Source organism: Myotis brandtii, unplaced genomic scaffold, assembly GCF_000412655.1.
Source record: "Myotis brandtii unplaced genomic scaffold, ASM41265v1 scaffold253, whole genome shotgun sequence".
NCBI lineage: Eukaryota > Metazoa > Chordata > Mammalia > Chiroptera > Vespertilionidae > Myotis > Myotis brandtii.
Window position 1 is genome coordinate 1,012,507 of NW_005359590.1, and position 17,494 is coordinate 1,030,000.

Here is a 17,494-nt window from a genome sequence, read left to right on the forward strand (position 1 = left end):
GGCTGCTGGCTGAGAAGCATAAAGTTGTAGGGACACAAAACTGGTACCCACTGGGGGAGGAGAGGCCTCAAGCTCCCCAAGGCTTGGCCCATTGTTCTGTGCACAGAGTGACTGCTAACTGTTGTGCTGGGGAGGGTTGGCCTTGCAAGCTCACAAGTTCAGCTTTTACTAGTTACGCCTCTGCCTTGTTCCATTTCTCTGCAGGCATTTGTCCTGTGCTCACGATCCATGAGCAATCATTTCTGAGTACTTACTGTGATCCCAAGCGCTATGCTGGCCACCAAGGAAGATAAAAGAGAGGCCTGTCCAACTGATGTTCTCCACTCCCTAGAAGATTATAGTGAGAGACGAGGTTCTCATATAATGAGCCATTAACTTCAACAGCACCTTCTCCGGTTGGCAATGCACCTGTGTCCTCCAGCAAGCTTCTCGCTGGTAATTGACAATTTACTTGTCTACTGCTCCACGAAGTCAGGGACCTCAAACACCGTCAAATACTAAACTGAGGCTGATGACAAGGGAAACAGGAGTTAAGAGAGGGAAGAGATCATATTCCCTGAAGTCATTCAGAGACAACATGGAATTCAGACTAGGCCTTGAGAAATGGGCAAGATTTATCTATGCAAGGAGTTGAGCAACGGCATTTCAGCGGGGTAACATCACAAGCAAAGGCATGGAGGAAGGATTATAAATGTTATACTAACAGGAGGCAAGATGAATCAGAAGAGAGTTTAGAAAACAAGGTAGGATGAGCAGGGTGGGCCTCGACAGCCAGGTGTTTGAGGGCGGACCCATGTTATGGGGTGATAAGAGCACTATGAGCCAGACCCTCTGTGCCTCTGAGCGTAGTGAAACCTGAGTTTACATCGGCGGGTCTGGCCAGATGTGTTTGGCACCACTTGTTTTTGCCTTTAACCTTTGATCTCTCCTCCTCCAATAGGAGCAGTTCAATTTCCTGAGAACCACCAGTGGGCTGGTGTGGCACAGTGACCTTACTTCAATGCCTAGGTCCAGGGATAGATGGGCATGCGTCTTAGGAAGCGTTTCACAGTCACAGATACAGTCCGGGACTTTTGCCGGAGCTGTTATCTTTCTTCTTTGATTGTTAAATCAGTGAGATGTCAGCCTGAGGCTGCTGACTCTATCCTGATGCTGCAGGGAAAGAGTGTGTCTGAGAATTAAACCAGCACAGAGGAAAGCAGAGCCAAGGGCTGAGACACCTGATGACATCACCTGAGCACCTGGATCCAGCTGAGCCTGAAGTCACACCTAGTTCAGAGCTCATCAGTCATTAGCCAGTTTCAGTTAGTTTCCTGCCACTTGCCACCAACAGGGTCCTGATTAATGTATACAGTGGTGAGTGGGGTGGCTTAGAGTGGAGGAGATGAGAGTCAGAGTGGTCACACCAGCCGGTTGTGGCTGGAACTCAGACATGAGGCTTTGCGGGTCTCAATCAGGGGCCATGGAGGTAAAAAAAAAAAAAAAAGGTGAGTCAAGAGGTGAGAAGGCACTATCTATCTTTCCCTCTCTTTGAAAGCTATACAAGCGGTGTGTACCGATTCTTCATCATCTCTTCCTTCACGAGGCCCTTTACTTGCTCCTCCATTTGGTTTTGAGGCAAGTGAATCTGATATTCTTATCCCCATTTTATAGCATGAGGAGGTTAAAGGACTTGCCTCAGGTCACAAGGGAACCCTGGGGTGTGACTGTGACTGTATAGCTCATGCTAGAGGAGCTCTTGTTTGCTTGTGTATGGTAGGGACTGAAGTCACCAGGCACGATCTTTCTGTCCCCTCAGAGGGAAATGCACCCCCCCCCCCCCCCCCCCCCCCCCCCCCCGCAACACACACACACTTCTTACCGAGGAAAGGCCTGGGAGCCCGTGACCCCCTTCATTAAAAATAAACTCTGCCTGAGTCTCCTGGTTCTAAATAGAAGAAATGTAGATTTGGGGCAGAACCGAAGGGAAAGGGATTTCCCTTGGCAACTTATTTGCAATTTGTGGATTGGAGCTGACCCAGCTCCAATTCCCACGTCATTGTGAGCGCTAAAATGCGATCTAAAGCTGATTAAAGAACCAGAGCTGGAGGCCATCCTCCCACGGGGCTCAACCGAACAGGAGCAGAGTGAAACCCACCAGCTTCCTCCTCAGCATCTCATGTCCAGGCGCTGCCTACATTCTCCTCTGTGGTTACATGTTCGCTCCCAGGCGCCACTTCTTGCGCTGTAGGAGTTACAGCAAGCATATTCAAATTGGCTGTGTCTTTCCTTGGGCGTTATGAAAAGCTACGTAGTACAGTTCACCCTTGAACAACATGGGTTTCAACTGCAAAGATCTACGTGGGTTTTTTCCCCCCAATAAATATGTGCAGTATTACAGTATTTTCTGTTCCATATGATTTTCTTAATAACATTCCTTCCACCCCCTGGCAATGGGCAAGGAGACACCTGATTGGTGGTGTTGCTCTTATATCAGTCAGGGGCAAAGCAGATGTACAGTCCTTAGTTCATCCTAGCTTGACGCCTGTGTCCGTGGCCAGAGCTGAGGCACATTAAAAAAAAAATAACATTCCTTCCACCCGCCCCCACCCCCCCAGCTTACTTTATTGTAAGAATACAGTATATAATACATATAACATACAAAATATGTGTTAGTTGATTGTTTATGTTATTGATAAGACTTCTAGTCAACAGTAGGCTATTAGTAGTTAAGTTTTGGGGGAATGCAAAGTTATATGTAGCTTTTGACTGCATGGGGTGGGGGGGTGGTCCAGGGTCAATCATAAATAGCTAATGGAGAACAGCACTTTCTGGTCTTTTTATATATTTTTATTGATTTGAGCGAGAGAGAGGAAGGAAGAGGAAGGGAGAGGGAGAAAGAGAGAGAAACATGGATGTGAGAGAGAAACATCCATTGGCTGCCTCCTGCATGCCCCCTACTGGGAATCGAGCCCACAACCCAGGCATGTGTCCTGACTGGGGAATCAAACTGCATGGGACAATGCTCAACCAACTGAGCCACACTGGCCAGGGCTTTTTTTTTTTTTTTTTTTAAAAAAAATCCCCATGGAAATACAGAAATGTTAAAGCAGGGAAACCTGAATGCGATGTGTACATTTTCATCCAACATGGACCATTTATTTGTTTTAATAAATGGAATTTTCAGACTCAATTCATATGCAGTCAATTTTATTGCAAAGGCCTGTGAACCACCTTGCCCATCGGTTAATTTGAGAAGGATAATGACACAAAGTGAATGTGGAAATGAGAATTCATTGATTTTCTTTAGGGTTTTGTTAGTAGAGGTGCCCTAAGGAACAAAAAACACACATGAGGCTCTTTACAAGCCTTTCTCCCTGTACATCTCAGGTACAGGGCATGGGCGCAGAGGAAGGGGATGGGGATGCATCAGGGCTCTGATAGGATAGACCTGTGGTTGGCAAACCTCGGCTCTTTGGCCCCTTCAGTGTGGCTCTTCCACAAAATACCGGCTCTCCCACAAAATACCAACTTCTGCGCATGTGCCACGAAGTTTCAATCACACTGTACGTGCGCGCCCGCATGTGGTATTTTGTGGAAGAGCCACACTGAAGGGGCCAAAGAGCCGAGGTTTGCCAACCACAGGTCTATCCTATCAGAGCCCTGATGCATCCCCATCCCCTTCCTCTGCGCCCATGCCCTGTACCTGAGATGTACAGGGAGAAAGGCTTGTAAAGAGCCTCATGTGTGTTTTTTGTTCCTTAGGGCACCTCTACTAACAAAACCCTAAAGAAAATCAATGAATTCTCATTTCCACATTCACTTTGTGTCATTATCCTTCTCAAATTAACTGATGGGCAAGGTGGTTCACAGGCCTTTGCAATAAAATTGACTGCATATGAATTGAGTCTGAAAATTCCATTTATTAAAACAAATAAATGGTCCATGTTGGATGAAAATGTACACATCGCATTCAGGTTTCCCTGCTTTAACATTTCTGTATTTCCCTCTCATTGAAAGACACACTCCATGGATCTTATGTAGGAAAAGTGAACAATTTTTAGGCTGGGAAAACATTGATGTATATTCACAATGTAACAATTCACCATTGCCAGGAGCAGCTAGAAGCAAATATTTTTTAAAAGAGAGAGAGTACAAATATTCTTTAAGACAGCATGCTGATTTCTCAAAATTCTATTTGTGAATGAGTGTATGAAGAAATGGTTTAAAATTTTTCCTTGGTAAGCACTCGCTTTCAAATATTGTTAGCAAATTAGCCTCAGATCAAAGTACTTATTTACAACCTCTGATTTAAATAAAATAGTATTTGGTTTAAAATGGAAAGAAATGAAACTGGAGTTAATACTGAGAATGATGTAATTTTTTTTTTTTTTTTTACTAAATATGAGGGTTATTGTTACTGGCTAAATAATTCTATGGCAGATTTCATTACTATCCAATACATTAGACACAGAAATTAGGACCTTTAATAATTAAACTAAGTTTCCCCTTCAGATAAAATTATGCTGGTGAAAATGATTGTTGAATTTCTAAAAGAATTAAAGCTCTTCAGAGGCATAAGTAATAAAAAAAAAGCTTTCCCCCCCCTTAATAAGTAAAACTATCAATAAGCCAAAACTCATATAAAAACTCTGGTATTATAATTCCATGCTGTGGGACGTGCCATTATGAAAAAGCCAACACGCTTTCCTTAAACTTAGATGGGCTGTGTATTTGCTGCCTTCTCTCTCCTTTCGGAACCAAGGTCACATGAAGTTTGGAACTTCCTTTACTTTGAATTCCCAGAGCTGTGTTGTGGTGCTTCCTAGAGTTTTCATTCCATGTTCATTGCTCCAAAGATCTAGATTTACGTGAAAATATCAATAGTCCTTCTGAGAAAAATAAATGGTGTGGATTATGAAAACCATCAGGGTCTCATAAGGATGCCATCACCAGCAAAGAGTGCTTATTCACACTTGTTTTTATGTGACTACATATTCAGTTCATATTTTGATTCATATTACAAATGGATATGGTTTTCGCTGATTCCACAGTATTACTCAGCTAATGGTACAACAATGTAGTTGAATACATACTCCGCCAGGGTTTTTCTCCTCTAAATCTTCATCTGTGTCCTACTGACCATAACAAAATCCCAAAGCTTGAACAGAACAGAAGGATCTGGTTACAGAAGTGCATTCATTCCTTTCACAAATATTTCTGTTTTCTCTTTGCCCACTGCAGGTGTGAGCTTTAATTGGATGCATTTATGCTTTTACCAGCGTGCCCATAAAAAGGAACTAAGGGAAATATTTACCAAGTCTGTTTCAAAATCTGTCCTTGGCGTAGTAAGTCTTTTTATCTTCTCTTTTCCTTCCTCTCCACCCTTCTTTGTTTTTTAATGGGGGTAAGGAAAGAGAGCAGAATACAGTTAATTTGGAAAAGGTCTTTTGGGATTCTGAAGCAAGCAAGAAGATGTAAGAGAGGCTCTCTTTAGCCTGGAGATGGCACAGAAAAAAAGGGGTAAAGGCTTCCAGGGCCTCCCATTACCGATGGAGGCCAGAGCTGCCATGAAAAGTCATGTTCAACGCCACCTCTTGGGACGAGAGGGCTCTAGCTGCAAGGAAGTTGTAAATCAAGACTGAGAGACTCTAACAAACAAGATGGAGAACAAAAACAAAGAAAAGATTCTAGTGAAAAACATAATAGGCGAGTGGCACCCAAAGACCATCTCAGTGGAAAAAGAAGCCAGGCCCTCACTGGTGGAGGTGGCTGCTGAGGCCACACCTGCCCCTCCTCCCAGGAGGGCGAACAGCAGGGATCCTGAGAATGGGTTTTCTCTGGTGCCATGGGTTCATTTCTCCTGATACTTGAAAAAAAAGAGGGGGGCAGGTTTCTCTTAAGAGCACAGAAGGAGTTCTTTTAATCTAGAATTTCTGAGATTCAGGGAAAGAAGGAATTTACTCTTACTCTATGGCAAACGCACCTCCCAACCATGTTGGATTCTTACCTCTCCTGCTTTGGGTTTTCTCTGGGACGCCTTGGATCCCAGATAAAACCCAAATGCTTTGGATTCTGGAAATTGTGTTGGAGAGGCGTTTACACTGAGAGGAAAGCTAGGAGGTGTTTTAGGCATGGCTAAGGTGCTAAAGTAATCTCAATTTTCAAGATACTGAGTTTTTTTCCTTCCCAGCTTCTTTTCTCGCTCATTCCTTTTCCAAACGTTAGAGAAAAACAACAAAACTTCTGAATGGATGTTAACACGGACATTTTCATGCAATATTACTCAAAAATTGTCACAAATATATGAAAGCACCAGTCACAACACATGATTTACTTTAACTTGCAGAATCAAAGCTATCATGTACAAATGTTAGGAATAGTGATAAGAGAACACAGACAACCGGCCTTGTTTTTGTTACCGCCATGAGGATAAACCACGGGGAATATCTCCCTATACATTCTTGGAGTTCAGTCTCACAGACAAGTCCAGCCTTACCTCTGTCCTACTCTAATGGGAGGGTTGAGAGGGAGGGTCAGGGAGAAAGAGAAAAGGAAACGGAAGGCACACAGACTAGACATCAACGCCATTAAACCGAACCTCGGTTACACCGGACAACTCAGCTGATCAAAGGGTATCTAAAGGCCATATTCATTCCAAGAAGGTCATACGTATCTTCGCTCAGTTCAGCTGTCTGTTTGATTTTTTTTTTTGATTTTTTAAAATATGAAGCAGAAATAGAACATTTTGGGAGGGACAGCAGGAAAGAAATGACGCGGATTTTAAATTTACACAGTCCCCTCCTCCAGGCAGTTCTGCAGACATCAGAGCTCTTAACTCAGGGTGTGGATTGGCTTTCATTGTCAAAAAGGGGACCAGTTCTTTAAACATGCATAGCCTGGAGTTTCCGGGGTGGTTCTCCTCCCTCTATTTAAATGCTGTGGACTAGAAAGGTGCCCACTTTGCTAAAAACTCTACATCAGTGTCCCAGGAGCCCCGAGGCTCTTCAGGTTCCTCATGGAGACTTAAAGGATGGCACAGAAAAACTTCTTCTCCCTGAATGGGTTCTCTGAAGCCGGAACAGGAGTCAGGAGGGGGTCTTCCTTGGCATGAGCTTCACAGTAGGCCATCAAGTCTGCAGCTGCCTTGGATACCTGGAAAGGAAGACAACAAGCGAAACTTCAGAGGAGGCATTGATGCAGGTGCAGCCAGTCAAGGCCCAGGCTTTGGTGTCCAACTCCCCTCAAGAATGCAGGTTCAAATCCTAACTCCACCACTTACCAGCTCAAGTGAAAGTGAAGCAAGATACTCAACCTCCATAAGCCTCGGTTTCTCATCTGCAGAGAAGAGAGTTGGTGATCTTGACCTCACCGGATTGTTGCAAGCAGGTCCAGGACAAGGGTGCGGGGAATAAGGCACTTAGGGCACAACATTGAAGGAGATGCTCAGGGTCAAGATCATGCAAGTCTCAACTCTGCATTTGTACAGCCCTGAGAGTGAGTTATCCAACTTATTGGCATTTGATTTTTTATAGTATTCTCTTACGATTCTTTGTACATGGTATTTGTGTGGAATCAGTTGTCTCTTCTTTCGTTTCAGATTTTACTCATTTGAGTCTTTCCTCTTATTTATTTGTCTGGCTAAAGGTTTGTCAATTTTGTTTATCTTTTCAAAAAAACCAGCTCTTAGTTTCACTGATCTTTTTTCTATTGTTTTTTCTGGATTCCATTTCACTTATTTCTGCTCTAATCTTTGTTTTTTCCTTCCTTTTTGCTAATTTTGTGTGTAATCTGTGTTTTTTCTTAATCCTTACTTGAGGATATGTCTTTATCAATTTTTTTTAAGAGAGAGAGAAAAATGAACCTGCAACCTAGTTATGTTCCCTGAGACTCGAACCTGCGACCTTTTGGTGTACAGGACGATGCTCCAACCAACTGAGACACCCTGGCCAGGGCTAGGTAAAGTTAGGTTATTTTAGTTCTTTTTTCCCCTAATGTAGGCATTTATCAGTAAACTTTCCTCTTAGAACTGTTTTTGCTGCAGCCCATTAGTTTTGGTATGTTGTGTTTCCATTTTTTGGTTTGTTTCAAGATATTTTTTAATTTCCCTTTTTATTTCTTCTTGATGCATTGGCTGGTTGTTAGGAGTGTGTTGTTTAATTTCCACATAGTTGTGAATTTTTCAGTTTTTCCTCCTGTTATCGATTTCTAGTTTCATACCATTATGGTTGGAAAAGATTCTTGGTATGATTTCAATCTTCTTACATTTGCTAAGACTTGTTTTGTCACCTGTTATTGAACTTATCCTGGAAAATGTTCCCTGTGCACTTGAGAAGAATGTCTGTTCTGCTGCTGTTGGATTAAATGTTCTGTATACATTTGTTAGGTTCATTTGGTCAAATATGAAGGTCAAGTCCAACATTTGCTCTAATTTTCTGTCTGGAAGATCTATCCATAGTTAAAAGTGGGGTATTGAAGTCCCACTATTATTATATTGTTGTCTATTTCTCCCATCAGGTCTATTAATATTTGCTTAATATATTTAGGTGCTTCAATATTAGGTCCATACATATTTATGATTGTTATATCCTCTTGATGAATTGACCCCTTTATCATTATATAATGACCCTCTTTGTCTCTTGTTATAGTTTTTGGCTTACACATCACTTTTTAATAGGCATTACATTGCTTATAAAATATTTTTATTGTGCTTCTATTTTGTTCCAGATATTGACTTAAGTTTTCTCTTTTGATCTACACAATAATCTGAGGTAGAAACTGTTATCCTCCTTTTATAAATGAAAAATTGAAGCTCAGCACATTGCATGGGTTATTCAATGTCATATAGCAAAGTGCACAGTAGAAAAAGAACTTGGACCCTTATTGTTTGCCATCCACAAACAAACTACTCAACTGCAGGGCTAGTTCTAAAGGTTGATTAAAATTCTTTGTGCATCTTTATGAAATGCTACTATGACAGAATGAAAGGAAACATGCTGTTCTTGTCTTAGCTCCTCTAAATGAAAGCAAAGAACAGACTTTCAGAATCTTGATTACTTTTTTTGTGTGCCTTTTACTGTCTGAGCCATAGTCATTATTACACCAAACAGGAGCTTAGCTAGAAGCAGCAGAAACTGGACAAAATTGAAGGAGATGCTCATGGTCAAGGTCATGCAAGTAATATCTAAAACTCATTTGTTAAGAAGAGACCCAGCACCATCATTATTTGTTTGCAATGCTCACACACAAGTATGTGGCAGAAATTCTCAAAATCTTGTTATGAAACGAAGTGCCATTCTGGGCAAGATTAATAGCTTAGGGTTGCTCATCTCTTGTATTTGAACATTTGAATGATTTCTTCTCAAAATATATTTTGTGTTTTATCTTGTTTCCTCAACTAGATTGCAATCTCCTGTGGGTGATAGTCCAAAACAATGTCAAAATTCTAGCAGTAATTAGAATAATTGCTACTATTTATCTGCCCTTGCTATGTGTCAGAACTGTGAGAACCACTTTACCTATAGTATCTCATTTAATCCCTACAACATATTTTTCTAAAAAATATTCTGATGAACCATATTTCAATATAATTAGTTTAATTTGTAATTTGAAAACATTAATCTGAGAAGGGGACCATATTCTCCAACAGGCAACCCAACAGGTTTAGGGCACAAAAAATGTTTAAGAATTTTAACTGTGCCAGGAATAGTATTCTCCATATGCAGCTAGAAAGACATTTAAAATATATAAATTGGCTCCTATCATTCCCTATTTAAAACTTTCAATAGTTTCCAATTGTACTTTGTAGAAAACTAGAACATCATAACACAACCTGTGGGTCCCGCCTGCTTTGGGCCTACCCGCTGATCCAATTCCACGTGTGGCATTCTTCCCTCCTCGCACAGGTCTCCTCTAATTTCACACGATCTCCAAGTTCTTCTCTGCCTCAGCTCCACACATACACTTCCCTGAAACATTCTTCCCATCACCTCAACAGGCTGGCTCTTTCTCCTCCAGCAGGGGGCAGTTGAAATATTGCCTCTTTGTAGAGTCTTTACTGAACACTTCACCCAAGAATGACTTTCCTCATTATTCTCTCTCAAAGCACCCCATTCTTTTCCTTCATAGAACATCACTTACCACAGTATATAATTATAATCATGCTTGCTTATTTTCTTTTTGATATATGTCTTTCCCTTTAAGCACGATGCTCTATGAAGGCAGGAACTGTCTGCCTTATTCACCACTGTGTAATTGGTGCCTGGCATGTAGTCGACACTCAAATAATTGCTGAAAGAGTTCTCAAATGTAATCTTATTCAACAAATGTTTCATTCAAATAATATTTACTGAGTACCTAATATGCCAGACACAGTTCTGGGGGCTTGGGATTAGGGAATGAAATTCACAAAGATTCCTGTCTTTGGGGAACTTATGCAGTATTGCAGACTTCCAATTCTGATTCTGATAGAGTCACAGAGACCAATTAAACCTTTCTGCTTAAATGTAAAGATATGACAAAATATATGAAAAATTGCTTTTTAAATGTTATATAAGAGGCAGCATAAGATAGTAATCCCTGAGAGAATGAACACAAGACAAGCCCTATGATTGCCCTAGCTAACTGCCTGAAAGGGTTCCCAGGCCACAGCACAGGTAGGCAGTACCAAAGAGAGTTCAGAAATGTCCCTGAGCTGAGGTGAAAGTAACAGGGAAGAAAGATCTGGTGTGTGTGGTGGCGATGGGGTGGTAGTGGTGAGGGTGGGGGTGGGTGGAGAGCACTCATGCTCTGGAGGCCTTCAGAGGATTCCTTTGAGTCTTTAGCTGAACGCTGATAAGTAAACATGTGGGAGAAAACTTCTGGAAGCTGTGCAAAGAATTCCAGAAGGATCAAGTGAAACAATCCCTGATGAGCACAAAGGCCCACTTAGTTTTTGTGTCCATTGGTCAGAGTAGAAAAACCTCACAATGAATCGGGGGATGGATAGAGTCCTAAGAAGGCTATTGCTTCAGTAGTGGTGCCAAATGGGCATAGGTTAAAGGCTGCTGAGGACTCACCTATCAAAGTTTAAAAGTAAGCCTTGACTAGATCAAAATGTTTCCAAGTAACGTAACTGCACCCCAGAACAAAATTAAAATATTTAAGGGAACAGAATATTTAAAGGAATACAAAAAACGTCAGCATGCCACAAGAGAAAACTCACAATGTCTAGGGAAAAAAAAAAAGATCAGGCATGAAATAAGTAGAAGAAAAATCTCTCCCATAATGAGGAGAAAAATTAATACAAAGAAAAAAAATCCAGAATTGATGTTGTAGTTAAGAATAATGTTAAAATAGTTATTGTAAATAGTGTCCATGTAATAAAAAAGATAGAAGAAAGTAAACATGGTAAAAGGGACATGGAAGATACTAAAAAGACACAAATCAAATCTCTGGAGATGAAAAGTACACTACATGAAATTAGCAATAGATCAGATACTGCACAAGAAAAGATTAGTAAACTTGAAGGCGACCAAAGGAACTCTCCAAAATGAAGCAGAGCAAAAACAGATTGAAAAGAAACAAACAGCACACACTGAGCAAGGAGACAACATCAAGTGACCCCAAAATACGTGTAGTTGAAGTCTCTGAAGGAGAGAAGACACATGGTGGGTAGAGAGGAGGAAAGAAATATTTGGAGACATAATGGTGGAAAATTTTCCAAATTTCAAATTTGATGAAAACTGAAAACCCATAGTCTCAAGTAACTCAACAACCCCTAAATGAAGAACCATGAATCAAACTACTCCCAAGCACAGCATAATCAAATTGCTTACACAGTACCTGAGTGGGAAAATGAAGAGAACAGAAAATAAAACATGATAAATTGCTATAGATAATGTTAGAAGGTACTAAGTTTTATAAGAAAATGAAAAGTGAAGTAGGGTAAAAGGGATTGAGAGTGTATTTGGGGATGATGGTGAGGAGCAGGTTACTTAATTGAGAAGGTAATCCATTGAGAAGGTAATCAATCTTTAGGTAAAAACATACAGAATGAAAGTTACAGTAAGAAATGGGGAGCCACTGACATATTGTATAGGAGCACTCTGAATGCTGTGTTGAGAACAGGGCTCTATGGAAGTCAAGGGTAGAAGCGGAGACGACCCTGGGTGCTATTGCTGATCCAAGTGAGAGGTTGGTGACAGTGGTTCAGAATACTGTAATAGCAGCAGAGGTGGTAAGAAGTTGTATAATTCTGAATTAACAGCATTTCAATGTAGAATCACCAGGATTTCTTGATGGATTAGAGGTACAGTGTAAATCTAAAAGAAAAATGAAGAATAATTTTCAGTGTTCAGACTGAGCAAATGAAAAGATGAAGTTGGCATCGTTTCCATTGGTTAAGGCTGCAGGGAGAGGTTTTTGTAGGGAAGATCAGTTTTGGATAGGTTGACATGGAAACATCTATCAATCAGTGAGATATACAATGTTACAGTTTGTGAGAGAGCAAGACTAGAGCTATAAATTTTGGAATTGAGGCCATATAGAAGATACATAAAGCCTTGGGAATGACCAAGATAATTAAGAGAGTAAATTTAGATAAAAAAGAGAAAGACAAGGACCAAGCCCTGGAACACTTCCATAGAAGAAGCTGAGGAGCCGAAGAGGAATCCGCAAAGGAAATTTAGGAGAGCCTGTGAGAGTAGAATACTGAGAGCCATGTGAAGAAAGTGCTTCAAGGAATAAAGAGACGTTGACCATATCAAATGCTGCCAACAGGTCAAGTGAGATAAAAACCGAGAATTGACCATTAGATTTAGAAATCTGGAGTCATTGGCGATATTGATGAGAGAAGCTTCAGTACAATGATGGGAGGAAAGTCCTCACTGAAATGGGTTAGGAGCAAATGGGGTTTCCTCCTCCTTCTTCCTAAAAAACTCAATGCAATCTGAAAGGCATTGGGTGGACCAAGCGAGGTAGGTTCCCACACTAGGTCAGGGGCCAGGGTGGATGTCAGAGCTCCAGCGGGGCGAGGAGAGCATATGTGCAGGGGGGCATCCGGGGAGGAGCATAGGAGCCTGAGTGGGAGTAGAGGTTGTGGAGCGGGAGAATGGTTCCCTGCAGTGGAGTTGACCAAATAAGTGTCGGTAGTTACAAATACGGAAAGCAGAAAGCTGGAACTAATCCTGTGATGTAGGACAGGACCTGGTGTTAGTGTGAAGTCATGGTTACATATACACATATATAGAGTAAAATAAATAAATATAGATACAAAATTGTGCGTGTGTGTGTGTGTGTGTGTGTGTGTGTGTGTGTGTGTGCGTGTGTGTTCTCCAGCTCTGTCCACTAAGATGAAGTAGGAGCAACAATACTTCAGTGATGAGCACACCTGACATCCACAACATGATTTCTAAAGGCCATTCTCAAAGGACCTTGTGCTCTTTGGAGAAACGGATGACTTTAGGGCTGGGGCAGGGAAATAACCAGAGGATCCTAGGACATCCTTTTGTGACAAAAATTAAGAAAGCACTCCAAGAATGATGGGGGCATGTCAAAAGGACACAGAAGCGAGCTTTCAACATCAAAATAAATGATAGTAGGTTATAAACCACTGAATAAAAGAGGAAACCATGATCCCTATCAATATAATGAAATACAATTTTAAAAATTAGAATGTCTGATGAGGAACGGGATAGTAATAGTCTCAAATTCCCTCTCCCAAACTCCAAATATTTATTAATATAAATGGAAAAGAATAACTTTACATGAAGAGACCTGGAAAACACCACCTTAATCAAGTAATCAAAGTTAACATTACTAATAAGTGACAATTTGAAATAGTACTCCACTGATAGAATTTAATGAGACAAATGTCCCATCAATTCTAATATATGAATGCCACAGTTTTGTTACCTAAATTTAATCATAAAGAAATATCAGACAAACCCAAATTGAGTTACAATCTACAAAATTAATGGCCTGTAATCTTCAAAAGGGTCAAAGTCACAAAAGTCAAGGACATCTAACAACTAGATGTAACACATGATTGAACTGGGTCCTTTTGCTAAAAGGGACATTGCTGGGGTGATTTGTAATACTTACATGGGGTCTGAATGTTAGAAGGTAGTGATGTATCAATGTTAATTTCCTAATTCTGATTTGATTATTGTACTTTGATTATAGAAGAACATTCTTACTTGTAGAAAATACACACTAAAGTATTTAGAGGGATAGGGCATCTGTTGACAACTTATTCTCAAATGGTTTAGGGGGGAAAAATTCTTTCCACTATATTTGAAACTCTCCTGTAACTTTGATATTATTTCCAGAGTAGAAATAATTTTTTAAAAGAAAGGGAAAGGAGAATTTAGAGACAGCAAATACAGACAACTTTTTCAGGAAGTCATGCTATACAGCAGAACAAACAAATGAGGCAGTTGCTGGGAGAGAAAGTGGGAGATTCCAGAAAAAAAATGTACATTTTATTTAAGAGGGAGAATTAACATCATGTTTGTCTGCTGTTGGGAATGATGAAATGAGAGCCAAAATTATTCAGGATGGGCAGGTGGTAGGGTGAACTGTTGGAGCATGTTCTTGATTAAGGAGATGAAATTTACGGGCAAGTGAGGGAATTTACTTCTGCCAACAGCAAGGATCTCCCCAGACTGACAACTGCTAAAACCCTGCTATCCAGCAGCCTCACAAAACCAGACTGGGGCTAAGAACCAGGAGGAAGTGAAGGGGGACTCTTAGATAGTCCCAATAAAGGCCACCAGACTGTGTTGTTAGGCTCTAAAGAAAAAAAAAAAAGGAAAAAGGAACCTACTCCAGGCAGACACCCTGACAGCTCTGAGGAGAAGCAGTTGTCTGTACGCATAAAAATCAGACCCAAGAACGTACCGGTATGCCAGGATATAGCTCTGTCTTCATTACACCCTAAAATGGAGGCAGGTTTGTTTCTTCTTTTAAGGTGCCTCAAATGATGTAATTCCACCCCAGTCTATCTTTTGAGACACATCTTCAAATTGCTGTTGCAAAATGCTTGCAAGCTATCGTCATGCAATAGCTCCTTCTTGAGTTGCTGGCAGTAATGGAGCCATGCAGGTTGACAACTTTAATTTGTTGCTTAAAAGAAGCTCAAAGATTTCACTGAGATGGAGGCTTGAAAATGGGACGTTATATTGAACACTGAACATTGTCACAGGCCTGGCAATATAGGTTTAAGGCAAAAGAAACCGCAGAACTTCTGGGAAGAGATGACGGAATTTTCAAAGTAGGAGAAATGAGTGGTCTGACTCCAACGTGATATTAAATTAATGGTACATATCAATAGGATATTTTTAAAAAGGAAATAGAATAATTAATTTTTGAAACAACAGTCATCAAGAGAAAGTACCTTATATTTAATTTACTCTATTTAATAAAAGAAGAAAGACATTCAAAGTTACCCTCCAAAATAGTTGTATTTTTTTTTCAAGAAGGGAGAAGCCATCTGGCCTGAACAGTAGGCTATTCAGAAAAATTTATTTCCCAGAGATTTCAAATTATCAAAGCTTTACAGTACTATTTCTCTAGCTCCAGGCACAATGCATAGCTAAGCATGTACTTGGTGCTTAACAAGTACCTATTAAAAATTTAAAAATGATATAAACTCTCATAAAAATTGAGCTTTCTGTTCAATTATTAATGTATACTTGATTGCATTTTTAAATTTTTGCTTCATTTTCAGCAAATCAAATGAACTAGGACTGGCCAGCTTTGAACACAGTCCTTTCTTCTGTAAGTCTTTGATAAACTATGCCAATTTTATTATCCCTGAAAATACTCTCAATTGGCCTACAAGGAGGCTTGCATCTCATTCTGTCTAATAAACTGAATGCAAGCATGCTGAGGAAAGAAATGTTAAACCTTTCAATTCAGTACTGGAAAAATACTTAAAAAGTCCCAAACCTGGGATGTATGTCCCCTCTCTAGTACCAAGTATGATGACTAACTGGTCCATTTCTCAGTACAGCTTTCTGTGAAGTTCAATTCCAAACTGTCATGAGCCAATCACCAGAAAGATGATTTCATCATTAGAAGTGTTCATATTTGCTTAAATAAGTTACACATATTTGCCAGTTAGGAAAATCAGTCTGTTCGTTTTATGTTGAACTGTTTTAAAAAGAAGACATACTATTAAATACTGGCTACTTATAATCATACGCATGACATAATACCCTTTATTTATCTGTGAAATGGTCAATTCTGCCCTTCCTTTTTATAGTTCATTACATTTTCTCCTATTGCCACAGTTTTATTTGGCAATTACCTTAATTTTCAGAATTTCCAAACCACAGATATAATTGGAAATGTCACATAGAATACAGTTCCTAGTGTTTTGTCTTATGACACTCTTCGTACAGGAAGTTAACACTATCCACCGAGAAAGTGTTTCCTGGATGCCTGGAGACCTCAGCACCATGAAGGCAGCAAAGAAATAAACAACATGATCTTTGGCTTTGAGGATTATATGGTTTAGTTGGAAAAATTTATCTGATGAGGGTAAATTAACTAGAATATTGATTAGTAAGTATGGTCAGCATAGAGATAAAGATTCACGGACAAGTAAGGATTTGGGGACCCTACTAGAGCCAGTTAGGTCTATTGGGATCACTTGGGAGAAATGAGGAATCAGTTTGACATTTTTATGTGGGGTTGATTTATGGAGCATCCAGTTAGTAAAGAAGCAACCACTTCACCTACTCTCCTGGCCTTGGCTTACTTTTGCTCTCACATCTACGTTATCTTTCATGATATAACATTTTTTTCCAGTTTACAATGATTCTCTCCCCTCCTTAACTATCCATCCCCTGCCCATCCATATGGATGGGTTAATTCCTAGGAGCCATGTCTGTGCAATGTGGTTCAACTCTAAGGGCAGTTGACTGTAGCTGCAGATGGCTCATTCTTGCTAGAACGGAGATGCTACTCCAAGAATATGGAATTGAGACTAAAAGGGGTTGAATCAATCTCTCTCTTTCTTCATGGAGCTGGAACTGTGACATGGGATCCTGGGAGCCAGGGGACGTCATCTTGCGTCTGCCACATGGAATAGCTAGCCTCAGAAAAGGAAGAGGCAGACACACAGAGAGAAGTGGAGACATGTCGCAGAGCAGCCACAGTTCCCGATGGCCTTTCAATCCTCACATCCACTGCTGACCCAGCTACATGTCTGCTCTTGGATCCTGAGATGCTCTCTGCCTTTTACAATCAATCCCTTCTTTTGGCTTAAGCTAGCTTGGGTTAGGTTCCTATTATTAGAAACCCAAAGACTCCGAACACAGTGATGAATAAATAGATGAACTAAGTCCTGCTGTCCTTTACTTTTATGCTTGCTCTCAGCTTGCTCTCTCAGGACAGGGTTTCTTTCACTTGCCTTAGTGTGAGTATACTGCTGTTTCACATATCCAAGTGGCATGGTCTCCACAACACCCCCTCTGCCCCTTCCCCCACACCCCTGCCCAGCTTCCTTTGATTTTAATTTTTGTTCCTG

General features: G+C 40.5%; 1 protein-coding gene across 2 annotated transcripts in view; it reads right to left on the reverse strand.

Moving 5' to 3' along the window:
• Positions 1–3,882: 3,882 nt before the first annotated feature.
• Positions 3,883–17,494, reverse strand: part of GNG2 (guanine nucleotide binding protein (G protein), gamma 2) — a 114,254-nt gene continuing 100,642 nt past the window's right edge. For both annotated transcript variants that reach the window (XM_005867885.2, XM_005867884.2), the window contains one exon: positions 3,883–7,134. In XM_005867885.2, coding sequence (XP_005867947.1) covers positions 7,006–7,134 — 129 coding nt within the window. In that variant the 3' untranslated portion in view covers positions 3,883–7,005. The remainder of the gene's footprint in view (positions 7,135–17,494) is intronic.